The 15,976-nt window shown below is 37.5% G+C and overlaps 1 protein-coding gene across 4 annotated transcripts in view; it reads right to left on the bottom strand.

Annotated features, from left to right (window-relative positions):
* ABCC9 (ATP binding cassette subfamily C member 9) overlaps positions 1-14,160 on the bottom strand; it is a 67,773-nt gene extending 53,613 nt beyond the window's left edge. For all 4 annotated transcript variants that reach the window (XM_065742438.1, XM_065742436.1, XM_065742439.1 and 1 more), the window contains exons 1-6: positions 14,102-14,160; positions 7,944-8,109; positions 6,221-6,362; positions 5,710-5,831; positions 4,447-4,613; positions 3,573-3,815 (exon numbers count right to left, since the gene is read on the bottom strand). In XM_065742438.1, coding sequence (XP_065598510.1) covers positions 3,573-3,815; positions 4,447-4,613; positions 5,710-5,831; positions 6,221-6,362; positions 7,944-8,088 — 819 coding nt within the window. In that variant the 5' untranslated portion in view covers positions 8,089-8,109; positions 14,102-14,160. The remainder of the gene's footprint in view (positions 1-3,572; positions 3,816-4,446; positions 4,614-5,709; positions 5,832-6,220; positions 6,363-7,943; positions 8,110-14,101) is intronic.
* Positions 14,161-15,976: the final 1,816 nt, after the last annotated feature.

Consider the following 15,976-nt stretch of genomic DNA (forward strand, 5'->3'; position numbering starts at 1 on the left):
TTTTATTGAGGACTGCTTTATCTTCTTAAGCTTATTAAAAAATTCTTCAACTTGAGCCAAAATGTCTTTTAATATAGTGGGAACTGTAAACATGTATAAAAGAGAATAGATGATTTTATTTCATGGGTGTAAAACCCTATGTGTATGACATGCACGACAGCCAAAAGCAACCTCTCCGTCCACAGTTGGAATTTATACAAAGCTCTTAGAAAGATGAGATAAAAATACTGTATGATGGGGTATTTCAATTTCTAGGGCAGATTATCTAGAAAAGCAAGGAAATGCAGTATGTTAATCTTCTATTACATTTCTGGTGGCAGAAAAAAATGTGAAGGAAATACCATTCCAATGTGTACTTTTGGCAATACATTGTTGATGAAAAATTGCACACAGCAAGAGAACGATTTAACTGTCATTTTATAGCATCTTTCACTTTGAAAGAACATATATGATGTTGTCTTACAATATGCTGTGTTATGTTGCCAGTTGCAAACTACTCAGAAAACCAGTAACAAATGACTTGTGCCTTAGTGTAGGAGCTGAAATGCCTTTTGCTGTAGCAACTGTCAGATTTGACAATCTAGTCTAATCTAGTGTTAACTGCCAATTAGAATGTTGATCTCCAATTATTTATATTACTTTATATTACAGTTTTAATGAATTTAATAATAATTTAATAATGATTTATTATTACATTTAATTATGTATATAAAAATAAAATTGCTGATAACTGACTTCAGGATTCTATAAACAATAATTCAGTATGAAAGTGATATAAGAATTAAATTATTTGATGCTTTGAAAAAAGATTTCAGGAGTGAGCCTACTGCCAGCAAAGGAAAGAAGAATAAGTTCCACCCAGTGTTCAGTCCCCATGCTCAGAACACAGGTTATAAGAAACAGTGATTTTGAGGAACAGCCATCAAAATTTAACCCGAATCCCCTGTTCCATTCTGTTCAGGCAGAAGGGTTAGGAAAAAACCTTAAAAGCAACGCACTTCATGTGAGCTGTCTCAACAACATTTTGCAATACAGAACATCCATGTTCATGTTCAGTGTCTTTTATCAAGGTGTGATAAAAGGAGATTGGAAAGGAACAACAGCCTTCATCCTGCATGGCCAAGGAGTGCAGCTGAGATAAGCTCTCTGAAGGCACAGGCAGGAGTAAACCAACTTAATCCAGAGGATCTGGGGGGCTCCCTGCCCCAGCTGTGGAAGATCAGTGTAAAATATAGCCTGGCAACAGTGACAAAGGATCTCTTCCAGACTGCAATCATGCTTCAGCCTGAAGAATTTAACTAATTCTGTGTCTGTTTTCTAACCCAGCCATGTACAAAAACAATGAATTAGTTCTAGTCCTTTAGTTTACTTCAGTGTTGTCAGTAAAATATCCATTTACTTTAGGGTTACAGCATGTTTTAGAATATTATCACAAATTGAAGTTATGGTAATATTGAGATATTATGCAGGAAAACAGGAAGAAACAAAAATCTGATGTCAGCTAGTTTTGCAAATGTAGGTGTATATCACTGTGGGTAAAAAATTGCAAGTATTCATTTGTGCATGACATGCATTGATGGAAGCTACACAGTGAATGCACATGAGCAACAACAGAGTTCACTTGCCTTTTGGCATCTGAGCCACATATTTTTGCAGGCACATGCTGTATCTGCAGATACAAATGTGATACAGACAAATGCTTGCACTCAGTCACGCATGCTTTTCATAAAGAAGTGCACAGAGCCTCTAGTTCTAAGTTGCCTCGACCTCACTGGTCTTTTTAAATAAGATATAGACACCAAATGCTTCTCTATGGTTGTGGCCTAAGAGATGTCACTCTCCTTCAGTGTGAAAATCTCAGTTCCAATGACTCAGATTTCTGCTTTAAGCAGAAGGGTCTTGGACTCTGTAATAACACATACATTGGTTGCAAAAGGTGTGAAAAGCAATCTCAGTCTATTTAGAATACAAAGAATTGCATTCATTAGGGTTTCACTTCAGAAGGCACAGAAAAGAGTCTGTACCTCCACCAACTAACATGTAGAAAGAGCTGTTCTTGCCATACGCTTCTTGCATTGCTATACTGAACTGTTTACTGCTTGAAAATAAGTTTACCAGGTGTGTACAAGAAGGGGATTTACATGCATTCATCTTATGTGTTACATTTCCAAAGTGGCTTCTGACTGCTTGTATCCTTTCTGTTTATGCTCAAGAACTGACAAATATGTACAAATCAGGAAGACAGGCTCCACAAACGAAATTCCACAGTTTTGCCTAAGTGTATGCAGAAATTTCTCTGGAAACATCTCTTCTGAGTCAGTAGGTAAACAAAAACCAGCTTTGTTTTTCTTACTGTGTCTGGCTGGGATGGACTTCATTTCCTCACAGCAGCTTGCATGATGCTCTCTTTTGGATCTGTAACTAAAGCTGTGTGGGGAGACACCAAGCTGTTGCTGAGCCATGCTTGAAATCCACCAAGGATTCCCCTTTTCCTACTCTGTCACCAGTGAAGAAGCTGAGGGTGCCCAAGACCTTGAGAAGGGGACACAGCAAGGACAGATGATCCCAATTGACCAAAGGCATATGCCATGCCACATAATGTTGTGCTTGATAATAAAAGCTCGGGCAAAGGAGGAGGAAGAAGGAATATTCTTCATTATAGTGTTTGTCTTCTCAAGTAACCTTTACACATGCTGAGACTGTGCTTACCAGAAAGTAGCTAAACATCTGCCTGCTGGTGGGAGGTAGCAACGAGCTCTGTACTATGTTTTACTTGCTCATACATCATTGATTCAGTTCCTAAGTTGCCTTTATCTTGACTCACTGGTTTTTAGCTTGTGCTCTTGCGCTTCTCTCCCCCATTCCATTAAGAGAAGAGTGAGCAAGAAGCTGGGTGAGTGCTTAGCTGTTGCATGAGGCCAATCCACCTGCTTCTCTTGATACTGTGTTTTTAAAATGATGGTAGAATTGCTGGAAAGAGAATTATTGTAACACTTGCCCGTGCTCAAAGATTTCTCTGTTCAAACACCACTCTGTCTAAAGAAGGAAGGATTTACTTCCCTTCCAATGTGCATCTCAGAGGAAACATCACAACTGAGCCCTTACCTAATATGGACACGTTTGTCCATGAGTTTGTACCCTCCTGCAAATGCAAAGGACAACAATTACTTTAATGTGCAATATTTATAAGACAGGATTTCTGAAGAAAAATTGGAGGTGAGTGTTTCCAAATGAAACTACGGAAAAGTAGAATGTATACTAATTTGAGATGCTGTCTTGAATATCTCATATTTTAAGAAAGCTTTCATTTTAAAAATGAAATCTAGCAAGTGATCATTCTGTTCTGGTTATGGTTTCCAGTTGCTCTCAGTTTGAGAACTCTTCCGTGCTGTAAATTCACTTAAAACCAAACAGTAACTATTGCATTGGAACTTCATATGACAAGTTTCACCTTGGAACAAACAGTGCTAAGTTAAAAATTCCTAAAACTAGGATTTCAATGCAGCAGGAGAAATTCAAAGTGACACCACAGTTTTTATGGCCAAAACAGTGACATGGACATCTTTGGTTACCTTTTGATCCTCATAAGCTTCTTTGAGACAAACATAATTTGTCAGCGCTCTCATTGCAATTGGAAGCTTCCCGATTGCCTTCAGGTCCACAGGTTTCTTGTGAGCAGATATAATAAGTGTATTCATCCACCAGTAAGTTGCCTTTGAGAGCAAATTCACAAATGGCTGAAGAAACCTCACCCCAAGATCTTGTAGATCCTCTGGTGGCTTTACTTTCTGAGGGTTCATGAAAAATACATACCTCTGGAGGGAAGAAAATGGACAGTGCGTTCTCAGAAAATATCTTATTAGAGGAAATTTTAAGTAAAAAGTATGTTTAATAATATAACAGTGATATCAAATTTGTATTTAAAGGTAATAATGCACTGAACTTAAGTAAGAATCTGCTTTTAAACATGAGCATTTCCATTCTGACAGTGTAACTGTAAAGAAACTGATAACTATGGGATGGGGACACTGCTCTTTACCTTACCAGTACCATCTAGCTCTGAACAACAACAATAAAGAATTACTGGGATATGTTTTTATTTGAAATGGGGAAGACATATGTTTACTTACACCTTCACTGCATATTTACTTTATGTGTATTAACAGAGTATAGATTACACAACTTCACACACATACCTATAGATGCAAAAAATAAACCTATATCTTTCTATACAAATACATATGCTTATGCAGGAATACAGAAAAAGACCAGGGACTAGGGTACATTTTTTGAAGAGATGCATATCTATAGATTTAACTAGATATTCATAGTGATGCCAACCTTGGCCCTAAACTTGACATGACATTGTTACTGGGGCTAATGACTCATCTTCACCTCCCAGAAACTGCAGATATTTATTCAGATATGGATCAAGAAACCACATACCCTAACTCGAATGACATTGATCTCCACAGCCATCAGCAGCCCATAGAGAATCACCATAATTCCAGTGATGCAGAAACGCAACTGAGAAAAAGACACACCATCCTGGCAATATCTGACAAGCTTGATTGTTTTGGTGACAAAGGCCATTATCCAATAAAGAAAAAGAGCTGTAAAATAGATGCACATGCATCATTATAAATACATATTTCAGCTACATTAACGTGGCAGAAGTTGCAGATCTCTCAAGCAGAAATATTTCATGGCTTAATTCAATGCAAGCATGGTAATCCTCTATACCACAAGCTTACAGAATGGCCCAGGCTGATGTCAGACAAAGTCAGGAATACAGAATGGAGAGATTTGCTTTGCATTATCTTTTTCCATGTCACTGTTTTCTTTCCTGGGTTACCGCCTTTCAAAAAGATACACAACTGTGGATCTTCACACAATTACAACAGTCCACTGAAGATAATCTCATGGGTAACTTTGTTATTAAAACGAAGTAAAAGTCAATTAGCATTACAAATATCATACTGCCTCTTTGAAAAGGTAGGATTCATCACAGGTATGCACTTGGAAACATGCTTATTTTGGAAAAATCCATATAGTTTAATTACATCCTGCACTCTGCTTTGTATGACAGGTTTAGGCTGTTAAGTTATAGGTAATTTGGCAGTATATTCCCATGAAATATTATCCTGCAAAGTCTAGTCAAATTATTTTGACCATCTCCTGACTGAGATAGATATCATGAAAACAAGGTAGTTGCGTTTCACGAAGATAAACCTTTCTTATCCTCCACACCCCCACTTCTATTTGGAAAAAGTAAGGGGCAGTATTAATCATTATACTGGAAAATCTTGGAGTCATCTGCAAAAGATGCTGATAAAAAAAAACAGCCATCTGCACAGCATGTCTTCTGAACAGACTACTATTTCAAAAGTCCTATCAAGATAGCCATTTTGAATGAATACAAGTCTTTGGCATGAAATAATGAGCAGTGTTAAAAAATACCATGAAGTTCATGCTAGAAATACAGTAGGTAGTGTTTTCCCTTTGGTGATCGTTTTTAAAAGTAGTTTTCAATGTTTACCTAAGAAAAGGCACAATAACTCCTACAAAAAATACAAGTTCTGTGAACAGAAGATTACTCCTCTCACTTTTAATATTCTCCTGTATTTCATCATCCTTTTCAATCTAAGAAAGCTTACTTTGGCAAAACTACCATTTTTTGTAAGCATACATAATCAGACTTGGACTTACCCAATAGTAACTTTGGAAAGTTAGATGTTTCAATGTTATGGTAGTAGACTATGGATACAGTGGCAGCCACAAATCCCATTATAGCTGGCAGAAACAGATGGAGATGTCGAGATTTCATTTGTCTGAAATTAAATAAGGCATAAATTAGTGACTTTGGTTACAATGTAGCACCATTGCTACATTCCTAGGTGTTCTGCTAATGTAACTAAGATAACAAATATGACTTTCCTAGTGACAAAAAGGTGTTTTCTTTCCAAGTAAATGTATTAACTTCTGTCAATATTTACTAGCTGTTATATATTGACAGGAGAATAACAATGTGCTAAGAACTATCAGTTCAATATCCCATTAAAATCTACGTTTCTTAAATGGTTTTCCATCTTTTCTGAAAAAAAAAAATTTAAAAGAAGAACAAAAACCCTCTACATCTTACTAGCGAGTGTATCATGTGATAACAGAGTACACTGACAAATTCAGTTAGCTTGGCTATCCGCCTATCACTGTCACTTACGTATCAGAAACTATGCCCTCTGCTATTTCACACACATGTACGAACAGGAGGGTGAATGTCAGAATCCACCGCAGATTGTGCCCAGGGAAGTGCAGCCATGTATTGTGGTGAATCTGGACTTTGGAGCTTTGGCTTCCCCAGCCTGCAAAATAACAGTAGTAAAGGAGGAAGGTTATCATACAGCCATCCAGAGATGTAGTTATTCATTCCCTGTTCTAAGCCATAGGTTATGTTTCATAGTCTTGAATCAGCACAGAAGATCTACAAGACCCTGGAGAGAGGCTGTTGGTACTACCTGGACATGATCTAGGATTGTCTGAGTTGCCAGGTAGCCCCCAATAACTTAGATCTAACTTTGTAAACAACAGGATCAAAGAATTCCTAGAATACAAATCAAAGGGAAGAGACCCCCAGCCAACAATAAAGATGAGAAAGAAAATAAAAACTTCTCAGAGTCTCGTCCTCACACAATAGAGGCTGACAGAACTGAAATGATGGTGTTTTCGTATTTTTCCCATTTTGCACATTCGAATCTCCCAGAAGATGAGGTTTAATCAATTAATTACTTTGGAAGTTTATTTCAGTATTAATCACCCCAGATGTCAGCTATCCTCTTCAGACAAAACTGTCTCTGAAGCCAGCACCCTGACAACAAGCAGAGCTCCAAGAACCTGATACATGTGTCAATGGGGAGAGCAAAGGGCTGAGGAGAGGCCAGCCTGTCAAGTCCTGTCCTGCTGTTTTTCTGTAAGGCAACCTGTGCTTTTCCCTTTCCCATCCTGAAACAGGTCTGCCCTGAACCGTATAGCTTAAATGCTTTTGGCCTGTACACTCTAACTGTAAGGCAAATTCTAGTCCCAAATTAAAATCTTCCTCATGGAAGATATATATTACTGTGCCAATACGTAACACCATGAAATTAAGATGGAAGAAGTGACCTTCTTATGCTGTTGTCAGGAGAATATTTATTTGTTATTAAAATTTATTGCTTTTTTAACAGATATTCAAGTGTCTTTATGTACTATGATAACTTAGATTGTCATTGTTTAACAGCCCTGAAAAAATATTAAACTGTTTTTATTTCATCACTGCATATATGTAGGAGAAAGAGACAACAGTGAAGAAAAATTGTCATTAGAGTCCTAGTTTAAACAGTGCTTTTTGGAAGAGTATATAAACTTAAGCTCTACCCATGCCTTAAATTATTTGAGAGAGATTTATCTTTTATCACTTTCAATCCCATGGGAAAAGATAATCTCCTTTGCTCTCCTTTTGTTACCAAATGTTGGCAAAATATATATATATTCCTGCAGTTCTCCTAGCACTAGATCCAAGACATTCTCTGAAATTTGCATAACTTTAAAGGAATTCAGATTCACTGTCCTAAGCTTTCTGGCACCCAGTAGTTAGCAAAGATTGCAAGTTGCTAATTTCAAATCTGAAGAAAGCTTTCTCAGAAAGAAGTTCCAAAGCATTTGGATCTGATTTCTCTGGTTCTCATTAATCTTCCAAAGCTGTTTACTTCAGATTCGTACCTAAAATTCCCATTCTTTCTAGTGGGTTTATTTCGGCTCCTCTGTATTAAGTCATTCTTTTCTTTCTTACCATTAGTAAATAAATGCATCTAATAGCACCACAAACCTCCAAGCACACGTAAACATGGCTGAGTTTAAATTCGTGCTCGAGTGCTTGTAAGATTGCTCGGCTCCACTGAATAACTCACCAATGAACAAAATTGGAAAGGTGATAAAAAGCAAGAAGACATGGGGAACCAAGTTGAGGGCATCCACAAAGCAGACATTTCTAAGGACACCAGCAGTGATGTTGTATGCTGAAGCATTGTCGTTACCACAAAATGCGAGCCTCATTGTTTCCAGATAGTCTGCCTACTACAAAAAAAAGAGAGAGAATGTAAGAGATGTGCTGACTACCAGGACTGCTAGCATTTATTTCAGCCTAACATGAAATAAATAAAATTAAGAGTTACATGTGGAACACAAATATTTGACAGAGGATAACTTAGTTATATTTTGAAGATGTTTTGTGATCTGATCATGTATAAATGCATGAGAATGAAGGCTGTGCTTGTATTACATATATATTAAATGAGTATATATTCATGAAATATACTGTTCAATATCTTCTAATGATATATGAACAAGTGACAGGCTGAAACAAGAAAGTTTTGAAAAAAATTATTTCCACTTGTAGTAAGAAAACTCAAATTCACATTAATTGAATCCTGTGTGTTACTGCCACACTTTATGTATAATTGTATGATTTGTTGCACTTAATTTTTAGTGTAGCTTGAACCTTTGATATTTGTGATTTGGTAGCTTTGAATTCAATAGCATTTTACATTTTTGCACTATCTCACAGAACAACAGTTTTCACATACACTACTCATTCCAGATAAAGTGCCAAACTCTTAATCAAAGTAAGTTGTACTGAAGATTACATATAGGCAGTAAATCAGCATTTGAGCTTGATCCTGCAAATCCTAATGCACATGCTTAGACTCAGCAAAGCCAGGCTCTGGCTTCTGTAAGTTCTTATGAGAGTATCTTTGTACACAAACTCATGCATTCATACTCATGGACTGTGGGCCACAGCATGATCTAGAGTTATAGCCAGCTTTGGGATTTTATCAATCTGTTTATTATTCTTTTATTCATCTTCCTTCATAGGAAGATCAAATCAAAATGTTTTCTTGGTAGTTTATTTTCCCCAAACCTATACTCAGCAATGTAGTATTCTAGAATATGTTGGGTAAATTTATTTTCTTACAACATGCTTTTCCTGATTGGCATACTAAATGGAAAGAAGGTCTTTAATTCAGCAAAGCGTATTGTATATTTTGGTGAGCACATCTTTCTGTAATACCATGGTCATCTGATTTGTGGAATCAGAACATATACATGCAAAAAATGCACAAATACAGTTTTTCAAAAAAAGTTCATGGTGAAGAGTGCTTTCCTTATATCTTCAAATAGCTCAGATTATTTTTATGAGTTTACTTGTTTAAAAAAGGTAAGCATAGCAAGCCAATATAAACTCAATTACTTCCATAGAGAGAACACAAGCATAAAGATCTTCAAAAGAATATATAGAGTTCAAAGAGCCACTCTGAATCTCTGTTAAACCCCATTTTTTATTTTAAACAGCTTTTTGCTGGGTCAAAAAAGCATAACCTATGTTGAAATACATCAGTGAAACTTCTAAAGTTAGCTTCATTGAAAGAAGGTGATAAATACCTCCCTTTTTCCAAATACATCTGTGATTCATGGACTGACATTTACCAGAAGTTAAGCATAACTCTGGGTTATATGGTGGACCACAGTCTGCAGGAATAGATGCATGCACTTACTGTGGTGCAACTGCTGATGGGCAACTCACTCAATTTCAGTACAATAAATTTGATAGATAACGTGGCCCATTGCCTAGATTGAATAGCATGATATGAACACTATCAATCTGTCACTATATTTTAATATAAATTTTATTCAAAATGGTAAAAGATTAATAATGCAAAGTAGGCATTATGTTAACATGAATTCTTTCTGAATAGACTAAGGAGTTATTAACAGGACAAATATGGAACTTAAAAAAAAAGAATATTTCTAGGAGATTATTTGTTTTTAATTTGTGAAAGCTTGACATGCCTCCTTTAAGAGTATCATAATGGCAATGATAATCTCTTGAAAATCAGATGTGTTGTTTCCTCATTTTTATCGAAGGTCAGAAGTCCAAGGGAGTTCTGCTGGGAATTTTCCTCCCTTTCCCACAAATAGAGCTCTTTTCTGAGACAGCATAGATGCTATTGTGGTCTAGTGGTTGGATTGGTACTGAAAGGCCAATCCTGGGTTCCATCAAGCACTGAATCACTGACTTCCATTGTAGTTTTTGGCTTTTAGTCAAAAATAAATCTAGGATAAAGGATTAAAACCGTGTTGAAGAGAATCTAAGGGAAACCGTTGCTTTTTTTCCATTTTTCTGGAACGGAAATGGACGATTGACTACTTGTAGAGTGCTCTCTCCTAGCTCCTAACCACCAGTCTGTAGATATTTCATCTTACAGATCAAGTGGTAGTCCCTAGAAGTTATCAAGAAAGATTTGTAGCAACTTTGCTTAGCCCCGTTTTGGAACAAAATAAGTTTGACAATACACTATCTTAAAAAGACACTGCCCTTTATGCCTTTCAGAGGAGAGAATCTGGTCCCATCAATAATATCTCTGTATAAAGACAGTGCCCATCATACTGGTGATCATTTTCAGAGGTATGTATAAGTGGCACACATCCAGCAACCACCTTTACTAATGCTCCCTTGGCTCCCATCATGTTAGTGTCATGATGCAGTATTGGCCCAATACAGCTTGTGATTGTCTCATAATATGCTCATCAGCCCCAACCTCCCTTTTTAGCAGCACCCACTTCAGTACACGTATCTAGTGCCATATGGCAGTGTTAGGAAGCAGAAGAGATAAGAACTGTAGGAAACATTAATACTCCAGTGATCCTTCCTTCCCTTCTTCCTGGAGATTCATGTTTGAACTTTTTCACTCAAAAAATTGAGCCTGGAAACAAAGGCAGTTTGAAAGATCTTGATATCAGATCACCAAGAAAAGGCAGAGTCAAAAGATTTTAATGTCTCCTGTTCTGAAATACCGTAAGATTTCTTTTCACAAAAGGAAAATGTGAAATGGAAGAACGTCAAATTTAGAAATAACTTGAAAATTTGCAGTTTTGCCTGTTGCTGAATCTCATCAGAATTGTGGAATCATAGAACGGCTTGTGTTGGAAGGGACCCCACAGTCCATCCAGTTCTAATCTGCTGTGGGCCAGGTTGCAAACACCAGCTCAGGTTTCCCAGGGCCCCATCCAACCTCGCTTTGAATGCCTCCAGAGATGGGGCATCCACTGCTTCTCTGGGCAGTCTGTACCAATGTGTCATCACTCTGAGTAAAGAGTTAAACATCACTTAAACATCACTTAAACCTCCCCTTTTTTATTTTAAAGCCATCCCTCCTTGTCCTATCATTATTAGACCATGTTAAAAGTTGTTCCCCCTCCTGCTTGTAAGACCCCTGAAAGTACTGGAAGGCTGGAATTAGGTCTCCCTGGAGACATCTCAAAAACTTGAGGTAGATTTAGAAAAGAAGATGGAACACTTACATGACTGACACCTGACCAAATCTGGATTCTTAACAATAATTAGGCTCCTCTTCCATTGGCTTTAGTAAAATTATGTCAGGCTTCAGTCATAAAAACATCTGTAGAGAGGTGAATAGATGTATATTGCCTGTATGAGAAAGTGCTGTTTGTTTCACTTGGTGCAAAGTATCATGCAAGTACATAATGAAATTCACTAAAGACTTTTTATACGTTGAAACAGACTTTTCATACTACAGAGAAGAAAAAAATAGCTATTATAAAAAAATAAAAAATGAAAAGAAAAAAAAAAGATTTCTCTGCTATAACTTCTCTTTTTATTAAACACAGTAGGCCATCAAATTATGCTGAGCTGATTGCAACAAAGTGAGTATACCACTACCTATTTGCTTCACTACTAATTATAGCAGGAATGTTATACTTTATAATAATGTTGCCAAGCATGCCATGTTTAACTTAGCATTTCAATCAGGGGGAATGGATTCATGTAATAAAGATCTTCTGATAATAAGTGTTATAATAAGTGATCTGAGGGTACCAGCTATGTCTAGCAACCCAATAAGGCTGCCAAATGTCAGGTAATTTTTTGTTTTATTTCTTGTACACTGCAGGACTTTGTCCTTCAAAATTAATGACAAACCACTCACTTTACCTCTTTTTTTACAAATACTAGAACTAGTCCCAAATTTTCAGAGGTGTTTTTTCTTCCTCCCCTTAAAAGCAGCCTTTGTCGAGCAGCTAGCTGCAAGTTAAAGCAGAACTTTGCAGAGGAGGAGAATGGAAAGAACATTCAGGAGGATGTGTCCATGATGGTGCCAGTGGACAGAGGATTTCAGCTCTCCCTGACATCATTTGGGAATCTGATTCCCTTTTGGTTTAATTTAATGAGGATGTGAACTATCTGAACACCAGCTCACCCTGCAATGAAATAGCTAAAAAAACTTATGCCCTTTAAGCATTTACATTTTCATCCTAAAATCTGCACCACTGGCAAACTGATATTTTCTTTCTGGGTTACGGTGTACAGGCATTGTCATATATATTAAACAGAAATCAGTATCAAAGAGTTTCTGGAACAAAAAGCATTTTGGGAAGAAAAAAAGAAAAGGATAAAGCATTAAGCATGAATGTGATGTAGCATTTAGCCTAAACACTTACAAATCTAATTTTAGAAACTTAAACATGGAATTCTTAAGGCATAGAGTTAATTCCTGAGATACATTTTACCTAAGCTATAGAAAAGAATACAATGGGAAAGTTGTAGATTAAATTAAATTGGGCTTAAAGCCTTCATATTCAAGAGTTTTATCTTACCTGGATTATCTCTTTGTTCTGCACGCTCTGCAAGATACAACTGTAAAGGAAAGAGCATAAATACAGTCCTCAGGTGGACCTTACTTGGGGGAAATATGAAACTTTGGAAAAGTTTTTGGTTCAATATTTCTGCTATCTGTATTTAAAAAAAAAATTAAAAATAATAAAAATAAATAAATAGCTGCACTTCCCAATTAAAATACATCAGCTTACAGAGCATACTTGGGTCTCAGTTCATATACTTTTTTGTCTTACTTATAATGTGCATTATATGCCCACATATGCCACATATGCATATATAAAGGTATACATATATACATGGGTATGTGTACACATAGAGATGCAGAACGGAGAAAGTACTTAGAGTTTTGCAAAAGTAGTTGGTTCTTAATTTCTGAATAGTGGAGCCTTTACAAAAGCAAGCTTTTTTCTTTCCTTCCTAAATTTCATAGAGACTTTACCGAAGATCAAATTATGAATTTATAGGTTAGATGAGCCCTATGGAAGGCCTACCTTTCCACAGATTTTAGGTGAGTGTTCTTAATCTTTTCCTTTCCTGGCATAAACCTATTGGTTTATTTTTCCTACCACCCTAAAAGCACCTGATCTAATGGAACCTATAGATTATAAATAATGACTATTTGCAAAGAGTATTGCTAATGCAATGGCAAAAAAAATTGCTGTTCATTAAAATCTCCTTTATCCCAAATGGTCCATCACAAAATACTGTTTTCATTTCTATTTCAACTGTGTCCAACTGCCCTAGATAGACCCTGCCTCCTCACTAAGCACTGTCCCGGTTACCTTGGGCCTTAAGGTGACGAATTACTTCAGATGCTTTTCAGATGCTGGCATACACCAGCAGCATGATCCAAACCTCACTAAGACTAATGCAAGGAATCCCATTGACTTCAGCAGGTTTTGGATCAGGCCCCAAACACAGAGAAAATCCCAACAGCAAAACAGCTAAACGCGGTACTGACTCTGAAAAGCGTCGCACACCAACATCAGCAGCACTCTCACGCATCCAAAACATTTATTTTGCTTTTTTGTTAATCTCCTTAACGCAATGCAATTTCAAGCATTGACGTGCTATGCTGCCTGCTGCAAAACCTATGACTCCACATGCTAAGACAGGACGATTTAAAAAAAGAAACAGAACCCTGAGCAGAGCGGCAAAGAAAACATCAGCGGTAGGGGACTGGAAAGCCTGAGAATGCCTGAGAATGGAAAAGGAAAAGGAAAACAGATCTGAGTCGTAATCCCAGGAAAGAACGAGGAGCAGCCCTGTCCCACAGATATAAAGGAGGAGGAGGAGGCAGTTAGAGGGGACGACGGGGGGGCCACTGTATGCCCCGCTCGCCTGCTGGCTGTTAGAGCAAACTCTGCAGCTTACCTTTGCAAACACAAAACCAAAATACCAACCCCAATTTTCACTCGGTTGTGCTATGTGATCAATATCATCCCGGCAGCAGGATTTTCCTCCACTTAGTGAAGCAGCTCCGAGCCCTGGAGTGAATTATTTTTAGGCTGGTGATGGGAAGATCAGCTGCTGCCTCCTATCGAGTTTCCAAAGCGCACAAACTCCGCTCGTCTTTCTCACACGCCGAAGGGGGCAGGAAGCTGGGAAGAGACAGGCAAGCAAGAAACACCAATTTTTCACCTCCTGCAGCCGCAGTCCCCTGGGATTTCTTCTGCTTGCTTTTCTTTTCGTTTTTACTCATTGGAGTGGTAAGAATCCGAGAGGCTGCACTGCAATGCACAGGCTACGGCCAGATGGGTATCCTAACATAATTGACTTGGACAAGGTAGTTGTCAACTTTTGGCAGGCATGGGAGCTTCAGCTTTTGAGGGGTTTTTTTGTTTGTTTGGTTTTTAAATTTGGATTAAATAATTCGAATTTGATAACATAATTTTATGCCTTATCCATCATATTGAGCAAAAGCGAAAGCACAAATCTACTCATTTCACTTCACCCTAGATTCCTCCATACTCTTTTCCTTGGACAGCTTTTCTTTTGAAATAGTTTTTAAAAACTTGAAATAAAATGCAAAACAAATTTTATGCTTATTCCAGGGATGAAATTTTCTACACAATTGCTCTTATTCACAATTTTGGCAGCACTGAAAGTTGCTACCTTGAACAGGGGCAGCTCTGAAAGTAATGTCTCTTATTTTATTTTGTTGGCCCACAACACTAGTGTGCTTCAGCAGTGGCAACAGTGACCATGGGTCACCTTCATTGGTGCAGATTTTTACAAGCAGGGCATGCAAGCTCTTGTTCATTACTGGTGAAAGTGCATAGCTAATAGTGGAGCCTATGTTACAAAATACTGTATTGTAGCCAAGAATTTTCTCTATCAAATAGTGTTGTATCTAGAATAGTTTCCATGGAAATAAATAGAAGTCACTGCTTTAATAGTAAATGACATATATGTTTCTTTATTAAAAGATCCCTAAAGATTCCTTTGTTTAAAGATCTCTAGGCTGCCTACACACAGCTGGCTTGTTTGTTGTCTATTTTCTTGCAGTGCTGTTGAACCAAGATAGCCAGGGTGCAGGTATTCCATCACGACCGTTTCATGCTACCAAGTCATAAAGCTTGAGACCAAAAATGGCAAAGGTCCTTGAGTCAGATCTGGGACATGGTGGTAGCTCAGAGCGCTTGAGAGCACGGTGGTTCTGCGTCTGAGCAGCAGACCTGGAGGTCTCTGGGACAGTTTGCACAGACCCAGCAGGACCCAAAGGCTGCATCCAGATCAGTGGGGAGCAAATGGTTTCCAGTGGATTGTGATTACAATGTTTTCATTCTATGAAAAGTATTTCAGAAGACTCTTGAGCTGAAAATGTAGGGGGGTGATCAAATCCATCCATGTAGAGGGATCCATCCAAATCTTGGTAAATGCAGTTTTTCCTTTTTTTATTTTTTTTATTATTATTTGTTTTCCTTCTGACTGTAGGGACATGAAAGAGGAGACCTCAGATCTATAGAAAATTGCTGCCTTTTGATAGTTCCCATTGACTTGAAACATCAACTCACAATTACACTGAACAACTGAGGCAGTCTTCAGTCATCCTACACAGCAATTGAAATGTTTTACTTGCTTTTCAGGTTTTTGCTAAGTTTCCTTCCCTCTCATGTATTGACATTCAGTGCTTTTAGGAGGAAGGATCTGTGTTCTGTTTTAAATCCTTTTTTTTCATTAAAGGATTTTTAAAATGAAGTCTTTAACATGTGGCATTTCTGAAAATAGCTGTAATTTCAGACCCAA

This window comes from Cyrtonyx montezumae, unplaced genomic scaffold (assembly GCF_038088225.1).
Source record: "Cyrtonyx montezumae isolate F1298 unplaced genomic scaffold, pur_monq_1.0 scaffold_3, whole genome shotgun sequence".
Lineage (NCBI taxonomy): Eukaryota > Metazoa > Chordata > Aves > Galliformes > Odontophoridae > Cyrtonyx > Cyrtonyx montezumae.